Source organism: Marmota monax, unplaced genomic scaffold (genome assembly GCF_021218885.2).
Source record: "Marmota monax isolate L192 unplaced genomic scaffold, Marmota_monax_Labrador192_F-V1.1 WCK01_AAM20220418_F8-fsc00205, whole genome shotgun sequence".
Taxonomy (NCBI): domain Eukaryota; kingdom Metazoa; phylum Chordata; class Mammalia; order Rodentia; family Sciuridae; genus Marmota; species Marmota monax.
In genome coordinates, this window is record NW_026692417.1 from 2,398,209 (window position 1) to 2,413,697 (window position 15,489).

The 15,489-nt window shown below is 48.3% G+C and overlaps 1 protein-coding gene across 5 annotated transcripts; it reads right to left on the reverse strand.

Moving 5' to 3' along the window:
* Positions 1-257: 257 nt before the first annotated feature.
* On the reverse strand, positions 258-6,964 carry Grn (granulin precursor). Of its 5 annotated transcripts, none has more exons than XM_046442793.2 (13): positions 6,847-6,964; positions 4,150-4,294; positions 3,901-4,026; positions 3,704-3,788; positions 3,136-3,248; positions 2,900-3,035; positions 2,692-2,801; positions 2,334-2,457; positions 1,952-2,049; positions 1,617-1,862; positions 1,175-1,408; positions 853-1,083; positions 258-763 (listed from the first exon to the last, which is right to left on the reverse strand). In XM_046442793.2, the coding sequence occupies exons 2-13, from the start codon at positions 4,285-4,287 to the stop codon at positions 611-613; spliced, it is 1,794 nt and encodes a 597-aa protein (XP_046298749.1). In that variant the 5' UTR covers positions 4,288-4,294; positions 6,847-6,964; the 3' UTR covers positions 258-610. The 5 variants fall into 5 exon arrangements, with proteins under 5 accessions (XP_046298749.1, XP_046298750.1, XP_046298753.1 ...); XM_046442794.2 differs by lacking the exon at positions 6,847-6,964 and adding an exon at positions 6,803-6,826; XM_046442797.2 differs by lacking the exon at positions 6,847-6,964 and having other exon boundaries at positions 2,334-2,418; positions 2,692-2,798.
* Positions 6,965-15,489: the final 8,525 nt, after the last annotated feature.

Consider the following 15,489-nt stretch of genomic DNA (forward strand, 5'->3'; position numbering starts at 1 on the left):
CCCCTGGGTTGGGAGGGGGTGCTGCTTGCTGACTAGCCTCTGGGTTACATGTTACAGGGCTGGTGGCTGGGGCAGCCCTGGGGACTGGGGGGGTAATGTGATGGGGCCGCTGTGGGCAAGAGCAAATATAAAACTGGTGAGGTTAAGGCCTTGTGTGACTTTTTATGGGGGAGGGGGAATGCTGGTCCTGGAGGAGCACCCCTGTTCAGGGGTCCCCTAGGGAGGGCAGGCAGGGTGGCCAAATCAGACACTGTTAAGAAAGTGTACAAACTTTATTGGAGGCGTGTGCACCTGGGTACACACACACACACACACACTCACACACAAAAGCACACATACACCTGTGGATAGGGGAGAGCACCTGGCCACAGAGTCCACAGAAATTGGGATAGAGGATGGCAGTTTGTAACGTGGCATTTGCCACAGCTCCTTTCTGATAGGAAGACTAGATTGAGGCCCCACCTCCCATGGTGATGAGGAAACTGAGAATGGGGGGGGGGGGGGCGGGGCAGGGAGAATTTGAAGGGAAGAGGTGCTGGGAAGGCCTGAGCAGGTACCCTCTGAGTGGGGTCTCAAGGGCTGTGGTGTGTCTCCAGTCCTCAGCCCCTCTTCACAGCAGCTGTCTCGGGGATGGGCCCCTTAAAGGGGTATCCCAGCGAGGGGTGTCCCAGCGCTGGGTGTTCCTGCGCAAACACTTGGTTCCCTTAGCCCCACAGTGGAAGCCAGCGGGACAACAGTGACGACGATCGGCACAGCAGACACCCTGGATGGTCAGAGGAGGATGAGAGAGTTGGACAAAACAGAACCTAGCCTTCACCCATATCTAGCCCCAGGGTCAGGGGTGGCACTGACCTGGCGATAGGGACAGCAGGCCCAGCTCCCTCGTTTATATGGGCAGCAGGTCTGGTTATCATGACAGAAGCGTCCTCCTCCACAGGCCACATCCCTCACATCCACAGTAGAGCCGAGGGCCAGGCGGGCAGCAGGGTAGGAAGAATCCACTTCCTTCTCACAGGTTCTGGCCTTCACGTTGCAGGTATACCCCGCTGGGCAGCAATGCTGGCGATCCTCACAGCACACAGCCTGGGTGACAAAATGGCATCACACTGCTGTGGTTCCCCCCACCCCACTGGACTTAGCATCCTCATCCTATAACAGGCAGGTGGGCACTCACGTGGGGCAACTGGCAGCAGGCCCAACCCCCACTTAGGCTTGGGCAACAGGTCTGCCCCACGGGACAGCTGGTGTGCTGGTCACAGCCGATGTCTCTTGAGTGGGACAGAGAAGACTGGCGTGTAGGCACCTTCTCCAGTCCAGCTATTATCTTATTCCCCCATTGGCACTGTCCCTCGGCTGTACATGTGTAGCCCTCGGGGCAGCAGTGCAGATGGTCTAAGCAGCAGACAGCCTGGATTATGGGCAGAAAAAGATATTATAGGAAGCAGCTCTGCAGGGCCCACCTCTCCTGCTCATAGCTCCTACAGCTGGAGACAAATCACAAAGTTGGGTGCCACTGTGGGCTCGGCAGGGTATAGAAGAGCAAGTAACAGGATTCTGGTCACCCACCTGCCCAGACCATGATGCTGTCCCCCCAGTGCTCTCCCCTACCCATGCACCTCTGGGATAGGACAGCAGCCCCACTCCCCAGAAGAAAGTCTGCAGCAGGTATTGGAGGAGGGACAGCTGGTGAAGTTATCACAGGGAACATCAGTCTTCAAGGATGGTGGATCTGGCAGGCTGAGATGGGCTGGGACCTTCTCCATCCAGGGCACTTGGAGGGTCCCCTGTTCACATGTTCCCTTCTCTGTGTAACACTTAAAGCCTGCTGGGCAGCAATGTATGTGGTCCTCACAGCATACAGCCTAGGGTGGATGGAGAAGGGCCAGTGGGCACAGGAGTCTAGCCAGCTGCCATCTCTGTTCAACCCAGCCCACCCACTGCTCCCAAGTACCTGTGTAAAAGGGCAGCAGCCCCAAGCCCCTGACTGGAGGCGGCAGCAGGTATAGCCATCTGGGCAGCTCACCTCCATGTCACACTTCACCTCCTGCACTGTGAGGTAGGCAGAGAACAAATCAGCAGTGGCACTAGGGACCCTCAGGGTGCACCACACTTTGCGGGCTCCACATCTAGAAGCAGATGTTAAGGATGGAGGGTACAGTTTATGCCACCCCACAGTGAACCAAAGGCAAGGCCAGTGTGGAGGAAAGGGGGCTACAGCTGCCTGGTCCCTCTCTGCGTCCATCAGCACTGACCCCCACTTCTGTTCCTAAAATAACTTAGAGGAGAGCCCTCATAGTGCAGATGGAATGGGGTCTATGATTTGCCTCTGGTACCTGTGTGTGCTGGCATCTTGGTCAGAAGGTCCACAGCATTCTCTTTGGAGAGGCACTTACTCTGGATCAGGTCACACACAGTGTCCTGGGGGCAGCAGTGCAGATGGTCAGAGCAGCAGATGGCCTGGGTGGGGACAGGGGTAAGTCTAGTGACTGACTTCTAGTCTCAGGGAAGCACAAGTATTCAGGCTGACAGCTGGCACTGCTCCAATTCCCCACTAGGGGGCAGCACAAGTCCTGAGTCAGCCAGGCTCTCATCACCAGTCAACCAGCCTCAGCCCCTGGAGCCCCTGTAAAGCACTGTCCAGGCCAGTTGGCCATGGGCACACAGCCAAGCTGGCTCTAGCCCCTTACTCACATTGGGCATTGGACAGCAGCCATACTTCCGACTGGGCAGCTCACAGCAGGTAGAATCATCAGGGCATTGGGACTGTGCATCAGGGCACAAAATAGAGTTGGGCAAAGCTGCTAGAAGAAGAGCAAGGTATGAGGAGGGAAACGAGGGTGAAGGAGAACTTTTTCCCAGCTGCCCGCAATCCCAGTCCTATGCTCTCCCACCTCCTCACCTTCCCCCTTAGTCCTTTTCGCAGGGATCTTCTTTGCCAGGGGGTGGGTGCCTGTGGGTGTGATGCAGCGAGTATGAACCAGGTCACAGGATGCACCATGAGGACAGCAGTGTACTCTGTCTTCGCAGCAAGAAGCCTGAGAAGAGATGGTCCTGATTCCATCTTTTTCCCTCAATCCCCGCCCCTAGCTCTGCCCCCACCACCTTCCATTCACCTCCATCTCTCCAAACCTGTACCTGGGGCATTGGGCAGCATCCCCAGGAGCCATCAAGCATAATGCAGCACGTGGAGGAGTCAGGGCATTCGAACTGGCTACCAGGGCACTGGACAGCACCCAAGAGGTTGTTATCTGTGGACAGGATGATCCAGGATTCTACCAATCCAGTTGGTGAAGGTATTCCCCCATCACTCAAGAAGTCGGTGGCACCAGGGCCTGCAGGCCCAGCTACAGGGGACCTCGGGATTGGCACTGGAGTTCTAATGATCTCCCAGGATCCCCTAGCCCACTTCTCAGACAAGCCAGTCCCTGCCTCAGAAAGATGACTGGAAGCAGAGAATCTACTAAAAGTTAGTTGGCATTAACTCAGTCCAGTGGGACCCAACCCCACAATCCTAGGAATCCTGCATTTTCTCCTGTCCCCTCCTAGAGCTGCCCCTCTGTCCAGAGCACAGGTTTGCTTAATACAAATACCACACAAATAAGGACACGAGGGCAGGAATCAGGGCCACCCAGATGGCTGGGCTTCTGGGCACACCAGGATAATGTTGCCCACCACCTGCCCTCCATCAGCACCCCTGCCATACCTGGTCTTCGGAAACAGGATTGCCCATCAGCACTGCAGTGGAAGCCCCAGGGGCAGCAGTGGCTGCCATCCCCACATGACACAGCCTATGAGACACAGAGAAGCTTGCATGGGCAAGGTCCTTTATCTCGGGACAGGAAGGTACAGGAAAAGTAAATGCAGATCTAAACCCCTCCTTGGAGCCAGTGACACACTCACCTTGGGGAAAGGGCAGCAACTGGAAGTGCCTGTGATGGTGATGATGCAGGAGTAGCCAGCAGGGCAGTGGGCATGGGTCTGGCAGGTGCTGCTTAGAGGCCTGCTCAATGTTGTAGGCCATTTTTCCTAGAAAAAGAGGGGAGGGGATAAATCAAAGGACCTGGGCCTAGCCTCCTTCTCCAGCCAATCCAGGATCACCCTTGGGAAAATCTAGGCTACCAACTCTTGCCTGGCTTAAAGGGCACTCACTGGAACAGGACTGCAACAGCTGTAGCTGGCTCCTCCTGGGTCCAGGCAGCAGGCTATAGGACAGAACTGACCATCTGGGCACTGTGTTCCAGCCACCAGCCCTGCTACTAATGTGACCCAGCTCACCAGGATCCACATGGTCTGCCTGCAAAATACCAAGGAGTGTTTGGCACCCAACTTAATTAAGCCCATACCATCTTCAATTCTGAGGCCATTCACCATTCCCCAAGCCAAGGTCCAATGCTGAGACTTGCTGAGCTTCTCCTGTTCAAGCAGGAAGAAAGATGTAACTTGAGAGCTTCCTACATGTGTCTTATATGGGTGTCACACATACACCAGCGCATGCCTATCATGAGCATGTGTCTATATGAGCTCCATGTTGACGTGAGTGTATGTATGGATCTCTTTCCCCAGCCATGGACTGACACCTGAGTCTCTATGGGTGTGTTGATTCAGGCTTATGAAAGTCAGGAAGGTGTGTGGTTTTTGTGGCTCTCTGTTCTTGCTAGGGTAAATCAGGGCTCCCCTTCTTCAGCCAACCCCTCCAGCTGCCTTCTTGCCTAAGGTCTGCTCCACCTGCACCTGGTTAGAGTGGAACAGTTACATGATCACTTGGGAAACCACAGGGTTGAGAAAGTTGTGAAAAAGGAAGTATGGTGGCCAGTGGAGTCTGGACTGCCTTCCCAGAGGACAGTCACCACCTGCCCATAACTGTCCCCTCTCCACTCAGGTAAGAGGCTGAATCAGCCTTTGAGACAACTGTGCTTTGAGCCCCCACCACCACCATGGCCCTTTTGAACTCCCCAAACACATCCCAACCCCCACCCTGGAAGCAAAACTCAGTTGCATTTGTAAAGACCTTGCCTGCTCATGGGCTGCCCATCTGAGTCAGCGGGAGGAACTGAGCCTTCAGTCTCTGGGGCAGCAGCCTCTCACTTCCCTAACAAGTCTTCCCCCAATTGGCTCAACCAGCTCCATGGGGCAGTGGAGTGATGTTACCCTGCCTAGGGGAGCAAAATATCCTGAGACCCTCTAGGAAGCCAGTCACAGCTATCTTCATTTCTTTGCAACAACCATCCAAAATAGTGGTGATTACCTTCACTTTTCTTTCTTTAAAAAAAAAAAAAATTATTCTTTAGTTGTAGGTGGACACAATACCCCTATTTAATTTTTATGTGGTGCTGAGGATTGAACCCAGTGCCCCATGCATGCCAGGCAAGCACTTCTCCCCTGAGCCACAACCCCAGCCCCTTACCTTCACTTTTCAACGGAGGAAACTGAAACTCAATGATGCTAAGTAACAAATCCGTGCCATGTAACATGTCATGGTGATAACAGGCTTTGAGGGCTCCAGAGCATTTGAGACATGGGTTAATATCACAAGTGGCACCCCTAATACTACCTAGGACTGAAACCCAAGCCCCAGGGGGAATAAAAATCTGAGGTACTAGCAGAGCCAAAGGGACAGAAGTGTTTCTTGGGCAAGTGGACCAGGCAGGACAGAATGGGGAGGTGGGATACAGGAATTGCCTGGAAATCACTCTTGGGTCTTATTTCTAGAATTGCCATGGACGGATAGTGCAGGCCTCAGAAGTTGCTCCCTGTTTGTGTGCCTCAATTCCCAACGTCTATGTGTGGACACAGGGCAGAGGTGGAGGCAGGAAATCCCACCCAGCCACTCAAACTCAACATCCCTAAAAGGTCATCTCTGGGCCAAATCAGGATGCAGAAGGCTAGTCCTTTCACCCTCTCTCCTTGCCCCACAGGTCTCAGGCAAAGCATCTACAGACAGCCCCACCTGCTCCTTGGACGTCTAATCTCAACCTTCAGGATACTGTCACTATGCGCTGGCCAGAAGGGATGCCAATCTGCAGAAGTGAATCTGGCACCCTAGTGACTGATCTGTATTTTCCTTCCTTTTTATCCGGAGGTTAGGGAATATAGTGTATTACTTTAAACGAGTACACACAAAAAAACTTACATGCTCGACACACAAAACCAGGGACTGCGAAGGGAGGCCCAATACCCTTTAGGATTCCAGCGGCGGCCTCTCTGACTCCCACTCCACACAGCTAAATCAGCCAGAGGACAGGCGCCTCATCAAACCCCTAACTCCGTAATCTTCCACTAGGTGGCACCCCCCAACTTCCAGTGCCAAGGGGAGTGAAATTTCCCAAAAGGTGAGCCAACTCAGCTGCTAAGGGGTAGGAAAAAGTGGCGGGGAGAGGCGGAAGTTGGCTTGTTTCAGCACCCAAGAGAGGAAGTAAGGCAGACGCAACCCATGAGTTCAATCCCCACTCCCGAGACCCACTTCCAGCCCCTCGCAGCTCCGGGATCGGAGGCGGGTCTACCCACTTCTAGCCGCCGCAGGGGACCACCCACCATCATCAGAAGGGAAAAGAGCAGGCACCTGCTGTAAAGGGTGGAGCTGGCTCAAAGAGGGGCTGCTCCTTGCTTTGAGGGAAAGGGCTGCAGCTTCCCGGCATTTGGGGGAAAGAAAGAGCCCCCTTCTAATGGGGATCTCTGCAATTACCCTCCACCCCCCAAAAAAGAAAAACCCAGAAATCCCCAAAAGAGTTTCTATGAGCGGGTCTACTCTTGTTTCCGGGATGAGATTTCTGAGGAACCCCAAGTGCACACTCCTTAGCCAGACCTCTGGTGTGAGCAGGGGAGAGGTCTTCGCCGCCGCCCTCCTACCTGCGTCGGGGTCCGCGCACTCTGGGTAGCCCCGGCGGCTCAGCTCACCGACTACGGCCCTTCTTGCGTGATGACCCGCCCATCTCAGTTTCCATTGGCCAGGAATGCGGGCTGCCACGTTCCCATTGGTTATCTCTCGACGTAGAGGCGGGGCCATCCTGGAATGCTGTTTCTTTTCTACTCAATTCACTCTCCTCCCCCTTTCCTCTCCTTCCTCACACCCCATTTCTAGGGATCATGTGATTGTAGAATCATATGACACATGGCCCGCCTCGGCTGGGCAGCCTCTGCTCGCTTCGCCGCCTTTTCTCCTCCTGCAGGCGCTTAAGAGAGTTTCTGTTAGAGACGGTCATCGCGTGTCTAGGGACATTGACAACCAAAAGGGCTGTCTCTGAAGGGATTCCTTCAGGGTCATTAACAGGATATTTGCTTCTGGATCGCGGATATTTGTTCATTTGCTCCCTGTTCCATTCAACAAACTTTGATTAAATGTAGGTAGTCCCGTGACGAAGGAAGTTGAGGAATAGTTGTGAAGACAAAGATAAACAGCCCCCTGGCCTTTCTTCCCCAAGGGAGAAGGTTGGCTGAAGGCGGGGAAGAAAGATTTAAGTCCACCTTGGGAGCGCCACGATCAGCTGAGTCTTGGAGGACTTTAAATGGAAGTGGGGTTTGGGATGGAGAAGTGGTTAGACTTGGGTGGGGGGGGGGTGTCGGGAAGAGATTAGGAAACCAGATGGGAAGGGCAACCTTGGGCAGAATTTGAATGCCGCGTTCAAGGCAAGGGGCTTGAGGAGCTGTGAGTGCCTGGCACAGAGCTGGTCTGGGGGTTGGGGGATGTTCAAGTAGCTTCTAGTTTCAGCTTATTCTCTGCCTTCTAGGAATTGAAATGGTGGGTGAAGGGAGAAGATTTACCAGGCAGTGCAGATTAGCCTGGACAGGAGCCAGATTGCTCAGTGCCAAAGGGCCTGGGCCAGGCAGAGATGGGTGATGGGAGATGGGCCAGGGAAAGCTTGATGCTGGGTCTTGGAGGAAGGGCAGTTATTGCTTTCGCAGAGTGAAAGGAAAGCTCTGCAGGCTGAACAAAGAGCTTGAGCTGAGAGCCAGGCTGGGGTAGGGGGACAAATAGCCAAATTCAGGTGAAGTGGGACTTTGGCAAGGAAGGAGTGGCAGAGTTGTGGAATTGTGTGGCGGGTTTCTTAGCTGAAAACTATAGAGGGCCCAGAAAATGGATAATATTCCTGCTAAGGATATAGAACAATTCTTTACCCTTTTGATATATTTGTCTAGATTTCCTTCTTGTGCATCCCAAAGCCAAGGAATATATCTTCTGCTTCCACTGAAACACACACACACACACAAACACACACACACACACACATGCTTTTCATTCTATTTTTCATGAAATGGTAGAATGCAAATCAATAAATGAACCTATTAATCACAACTACATAGAAGCAGGAAAAAACAGAATTCTAAAGCCACTGAAAAAACATCAAGAGTCTAATCTTTGGGGCTGGGGTTGTGGCTCAGAGGTAGTGCGCTCGCCTAGCATGCGTGAGGCACTGGGTTCGATCCTCAGCACCACATAAATATAAAATAAAGATATTGTGTCCACCTACAATTAAAAAATAAATTTTAAAAAAAAGAGTCTAATCTTCAAAGCAATGATTCTCAAATAGGACAGTTTTGCCCACCAGGGACATTTGGCAGTGTCTGGAGACATTCTGGATTGTCACCACTTGGAAGTGAGGGATGCTGGCAACTGATGTGGCAGAGGTCAAGGATCCTATCAAATATCCTACAACCCCACACAACAAAGAATCATCCTGTCCAGCATGTGGATAGTGCTGAGGTTGAAAAGCCTTATTCTAGAGAATCACAAATTTCCTCCTTGAAAGAGCCAAAGTTTTCCTCAATCAGAGCTTCTCATGTATTTATTTACATAATAATGAAATCCCCCACAAAACCACACTACAGTTTGGGGATTAAACCCTGGGTTTGACACGTTAGACAGTGCTCTAACTGAGCTATGTCCTCAGCCCTTTTTATTTTTTTGAGACAGGATCTTGCTAAATTGCCCTGACTGGCCTGTGTCACTCCAATTACAGGTATATAGTACCATGCCCAGCTTATTTCATACACCTTTAACAAATGCTGTTTTCTGATTTCCCAGCAACCATAGATTATTGAAATATCAAGGCAGGGGCTGGGATTGTGGCTCAGTGGTAGAGCACTTGCCTAGCACATGGAGGCCCTGGGTTCAATCCTCAGCACCACATAAAAATAAATAAATAAAATGAAGATATTGTGTTCAGTTACAACCAAAAAATAAATATTAAAAAAAAAGAAATATCAAGGCAGGCCTGGGGTGTAATTCAGTGGTACAGGGCTTGCCTAGCACATAATGCCCTGAGCTCAATCCTTAGCACAAGTATGTCCACTTTGCAGTATGTCTCCATCTTCCCCCTTTCTGAGGGAAGATCAGAAGATTTAGTTTAGGGGCTGGGGATGTGGCTCAAGCGGTAGCGCGCTCGCCTGGCGTGCGTGCGGCCGGGGTTCGATCCTCAGCACCACATACAAACAAAGATGTTGTGTCCGCCGAGAACTAAAAAATAAATATTAAAAAAATTCTCTCTCAAAAAAAAAGAAGATTTAGTTTATAAATGTTGTTTCCTTGAGTTTAGCAAACATTGGAAGCGTTCAGTGGGGAAAATTGCAAAAATCAGATTGAATAACATAGAAGTCTTGCATCTTAGAAATGTTGATTATGGGGGCAAAGAGTCATGACTGATACTTTAAGGCCATCAGTCTTAAAGGACAGTAATTAACAGTTGAGGTATTAGCTTCAAGCATTCAGAAGTTTGAAACATGCACTTACTCTGATTACTGTGGTAAGGATGTGTGGAAAAGATTTACTAAGGATTTGTCAAATGGAGGCAATGGAGAATCACAGCCTTTTGGGACAGGAGTCCCCTCTGCTTCTCCTTTGCTAGCAAAGTAATAGACCTTCTTTTTCCTTTTTCTCAAAAAAAAAAAAAAAAAAAAAAAAAGAAGGCACTTCAGTGAGAGAGTACAGGGGAACATACCATGGAACTGTGGAACATCTTCCACAGTCCCCAAGAATACCTCCAGCATCCTTACACTGTTCCAATCAGGAACCTCTTCCACTGCTTTTTGCTTTCAAAGATGGAGAATCCTTTTGTGAACAAGGAGACTGAAAAGAAGCAAACTTCCAGGACCATAAGAATGTAACATCAAGGGGCAGGTCCCTATTTGTCCCTTCCCTGGGGCCTCCCCAGTTTTCTTTGGCCAGTCTTGTGGTTTCCAGGATGCTTCCATCTTTCCTGGCACAGTCCCACCTGGGCTAGCCTGAGCCTTAGTACCTCAACCTTTGCTCCTTTCACATTTGCTCATGAGGAAATGAATCACTGCCTGAAATCCCCACAAACATACTCTTTCCTCCACATCTACTACCCAAGTTCCCTGGTCCTTGGACAAACCAGTGCTGCCTGTCTGCGACCTCTAGATGCCCTGCAACCCCGTCAGTTCTCCTTTCTGTCTACTGTTGCGCAGGACCTTGGCTGCTGCAACGGGCTTAGATTGCAACCACCTCTAACTAGGGCACTGCCTCACCTCTAACCCGAATGTCCTGGCCTTCTGTCTGGCTCCAAGGTGGGCACTGTATTTGCTTTGACTTCAGTGTGGAGAGGGCAGTCCTGGGTGGCCAGAGGTAGGGAGGGCTGAGCATGGAGCCAGCCTCTGTCCTTTGGGGGTTTTAAATCTTCTTACCTCCCTTCTCCCCTCTGCCCCTTTCTTCTCCTCCCATACCCTTCTCTTTACTCTCTTCTCCTCCTTCTCTCTCTTTTTTTCTTGTTTTGTTTGTTTGTTGGAAATCCATAATTCAGTATAAATGCACCAAAAAGGCTTTTTGATATGCCTATGCCCCTCCCTGATTAATCCTATCCCTCTGCCTTCCACAGGGACTCCTGTTGTCAGTTTGGTGATAGAGTGTCTTTTGCATCCACAGAAAAAGTTGGGTTTGGGTTTTTTCCATTAAATATAAGTGAAGCAATACGATACATAAGGTTCTATAATTTGGTGGGGTGGTAGTACTGGGCCTCCCACATGCTAAGCCAGAACTCTACCACATACATCCCCAGCCCATTTAATTTAATAAATTAGTTTATTAGTGGTACTGGACATTGAAACCAGGGGTGCTTTACCACTGAGCTACATTCATAGCCCTTTTATTTTTTATTTTGAGACAGGGTCTCACTAAGTTGTCCAGGTTATTCTTGAACTTGCAACCCTCCTGCCTCAACCTCCCAAGTTCTTGGAATTATAGCCTAAGCCACCACACCTGGATCTGGCTGTTTAATTAAAACAACTGCTTTAAAATGATACATAGTCATGTGTTGCTTAACAGCAAAGATGCTGTTTGAGAAGCGTCATTGACTGATTTCGCTGTTGTGCAAACACCAGGTTGTACTTACACACACCTAGATTTGCAAAATATTGAAAAGATGTTATTCTATGAACATTGTATTTTGTATTTTATTTAGAGACAGGGAACTTGGGTAGTAGCCCACTTTGCGGGCTTAGTGATTAGAAGGGCATCTTGGAAGAGGGCTCCCGCAGCACACTGGCAGTGTGGGCTGATTGATGTGAGTCAAGGCCCTGGGGTTCTCCTGCACCAGGTCTTAAAGTGTTCAGTTCACAGCCTGCAACGCTGCCCGAAAGCAAGGCAGTTATCTTGTCCTCAAACGCCTTGAAACCTGGCATCAGTTCTCCTCCTTTTGGGTAAAAGTCCTTTCAGGCATCCATTTTCTTTTTCTTTTTTTTTTTTTTTTAATTTTTTTAATATTTATTTTATTTTTTGGTTATCGGCGGATACAACATCTTTGTTTTGTATGTGGTGCTGAGGATCGAACCCGGGCCACACGCATGCCAGGCAAGTGCGCTACCGCTTGAGCCACATCCCCAGCCCCATATCCATTTTCATAATAGAGAGTTGTCAGCCATATGGAAGGTAAACTTGGCAGGTGTGGTGGCACTTGCCTGAAATCCTAGAGATTTGGGAGGCTGAGGCAGGACAATCTTAAATTTAACCAGCCTGGGAAATTTAGAAAAATCCTGTCTCAAAAATAAAAAGGGCTGGGGCGACTGGGGTTGTAGCTCACATGAGTGAGGTCCTGGGTTCAACCCTCAGCACCACATAAAAATAAATAAATAATAAATAAATAAATATGTCCATCTACAACTAAAATAATATTTTAAAAATTAAAAAATAAAAATAAAAAGGGTTGGAAGTGTAGTTCAGTGGTAGAGTGACCCTGGGTTCAATCTTTAGGACTGAAAAAAAATGACAATTCAGTGGTTTTAGCATATAAACAGAGTGGTGCAACCATTACCACAATCAATTTCAGACCATTTTCATCTAGCCAAAGGTAGCTTTGTGCCATTAGTAATCACTCCCTATTCCCTCCACCCCTCTCTAGCACTGGGAAACCACTAATCTACTCTCTAGATCTATAGATTTGCCTATTTGGGATATTTGATAGAAATAAAAATTCACAATATGTGAACTGTGACTGGCTTCTTTTAAAGTGTATCATAGCACATCTGAGTACGTTGTTCCTTTTTATTGCCAAAAAATATTCTATTATATAAATATACCAAAATTTGTTTAATCACTCATCAGTTTGTCACTGGACAGGGTGGGTTCCAAGGAGATGTCTTCAAACAGGCAGTGGGACCTCAACTCAGCCTAGGCAGGTTTTTTTTGTTTGTTTGTTTTTGTTTTGTTTTGTTTTATTTTTAATGTGGTGCTGAGGATCCAACCCAGTGCCCTACATGTGCAAGGCAAGCACTCTGCTAATGAGCCACAACCCCAGCCCCTGGGCAGGTATTTTGACTTCACTGCTAAAAAAAAAAATTCAGAACATGTCAAAAGCAATGTACAAGCAAAGATTTGTTAAAGGACAGCAAAGCAAAGGTGTACATACCCCAAAGGCAAGGTGGGGATACCCTTTGCTTCTCAGAGGAGTGACACCCCAAGGATGAGCTTTCTGATAATATACAGGAGTTTTCTGGGAAGAAAACTGTTGGTTAGCTGGGCATGGTGGTGTACACCTATAATCCCAGCAGCTCGGGAAGCTGAGGCAGGAGGATCCCAAGTTCAAAGCCAGCCTCAGCTACAGCGAAGTGCTAAGCAACTCAGTGAGACTCTGTCTCTAAATAAAATACAAAATAGGGCTGGGGGTGTGGCTCAGTGGTTGAGTCTCCCTGAGTTCAGTCCCCAGTACCAAAACAAAAAAAAAGAAAGAAAGAAAGAAAGAAAAGGAAGAAATTGCAGGTTCCCAGGCAACCTTTTGTGAAAATCAAATCCTTTGTTAATCATTTGGGGTTCAGAATGTGTCTTTCTGGTTAAGCAGTCTAGTCATAAATCAGTTGTGAGCACATTGTGTAGGTCTTTACTCCTGGTGACATTTAAATTGATTATTATTTTTTGTTTGTTTTAGTTGAGCTGGTACAAGCATATACAATGAAGGTTTTGTTCATTTATCTAAAGAGACAGCATGGCTGGTCATGCTCATAGATCCGGATCGCCCTGTAGTAAGGGTCTCTTTCTTTCTCTGTCTGTCCCTATAGCCCACCTACCTCAAACTGATGAACACTGGGTTGTTGCCACTTTTTGGCTAACATGAAGAGTGCTGCTGTGACTATTGCTATTCAAGTTTTTGTATAGGCATGTTTTTGTTTCTCTTGGGTGAATACCTAGAAGTAGAATTACTGGGTCATATAGTAATTCTATGTTAACATTTTGAGTAACTCCAGCATGTTTTCCAAAATAGCTATACCACTGTTTCATTCTCATGAGCAATGTATCAGAGTTTCAATTTCTCCTCATCCTCACTAACTTCTGTTTAATCCTCTGTCTTTGTTATTATAACCATCTTTTTCTTTTTTCTTTCTTTTTTTTTTCTTTCTCTGGTGCTGGAGGTGAAATCCAGGGCCTCAAGCACGCTAAGAAATTTTTCTACCACTGAGCTACACCTCTCAGCCCTCATCCTAAATTTTTAGTGTGGTCAGGGAGATTCAAGACTCAGGAAAGTCAACTGTGCCTTTGAAGTCCAAGAGGGCTTGCTAAAGATGGGATCTTGCTAAATTGCCCAGGCTGGCCTTGAACTTGCAATCCTTCTGCCTCAGCCTCCTGAGTTGCTGAGATTATAGGCATGTGCTACCATGTCTATTTATTCTAGATATTACATATGTTGCAGATATTTCCTCCCAGTCTGTCATTAATCTCTTGTGGTGTTTTATCATCTGAAATCTATTTATCAGTCTTTGCTTTGTGGCTTCTGCTTCCCTCCCCTTTTTGCTTAAGAAGTTACAAATATGAGCTGGGGTGGAGTTCATGGTAGGGTGTATGTTTCGCATGTGTGAGGCCCTGGGTTCCATCCCCAGCACTGCAAAAATGACAAAAGAAAGAGGTTACAAATATGTTGTGGTCCATTTGCATTCCTGCTGCCCCACTTACTAGCCCTGCCCTGGAGCGAAGCTGCATAAGTAACAGTGTTAGGGGACAGGCAGACGTGAATGGTGGGAACATGAGGTTCAGCGAATAATTCCATAAAATGGGCCCGCTGTCCTGACCCCCCCTCCTGCTTTCTTTTCCAAGAAGCAATTTGCCTGCAGCCCTGCCTGGCCTCAGTGGACAGGATATGTCACATTCCTTAGCAAACTACCTGTTCACCCAGGAGAAATGCAGGCTCAAAATAATCTGGATAAAAGGGACCCAAGTTGCCCTGAAGGAGACTTTTGTGAACAAATCCTAAAATTCTGGGAGATAAGGATAGTTCCTCCTAACCTTAAAATCTTTAAGAATATATGGTTAAGAATCCATTAGAACCAGTCAGCAAGAGCCAAGGTCACCTAGTGTTTCCATGACAGTGGAAGTCTGATGTCACACTGCTGTCAGTCAAAAGTCAAGAGGTATGGGGCGGGGTTTGTGGATCAGTGGTAGAGCACTCACCTGGCACAGGTGAAGCACTGGGTTTGATCCTCGGCACCACATAAAAATAAATAAATAAAAATAAAGGCATTGTGTCCACCATTCCTATTACTGAGCGACATTGTTGCTGAAAGCTCGGTCCTTGTCCCCGATGCCAATTCAATAATGAGGACACGGTTTTGAGAAAAAGGAAAAGGACGATTTATTCTTTGCTAGCAAAGGAGAACTACAGGGGACTCCTGTCCCAAAGGCTGTGATTCTGCCCATCAGCAGGAACAGGGTTTTTTTTAAAGAAGTGATTAAGAGAAAATGAGATTTGGGAGGAGAGATCAGGAAGGAGAAGATCAGGGAAAAGAAGTTGACGGAGGAGAAGTTTCAGGGAGAAGAAGACTTGGAAAATGAAAAAAAAAATGTAAGTTTCAAAGCAACAAGGCATATAGTCAAAGCATAAAGTGAACCCCTGTTACAATATGTCTGAAATCTTTCTGACTTGATTGCAAGAATCAAGGTTTGAAAAGGGAGTCTTCCTGTTGCCTTAGATTTTCAGAAGGCCCCATAACAACAGGAGCTAGGCAAGCCTTCTACCCCTGAGCCACAACCCAGCCCCCCACCTCGTGTCTTTTTTTTTT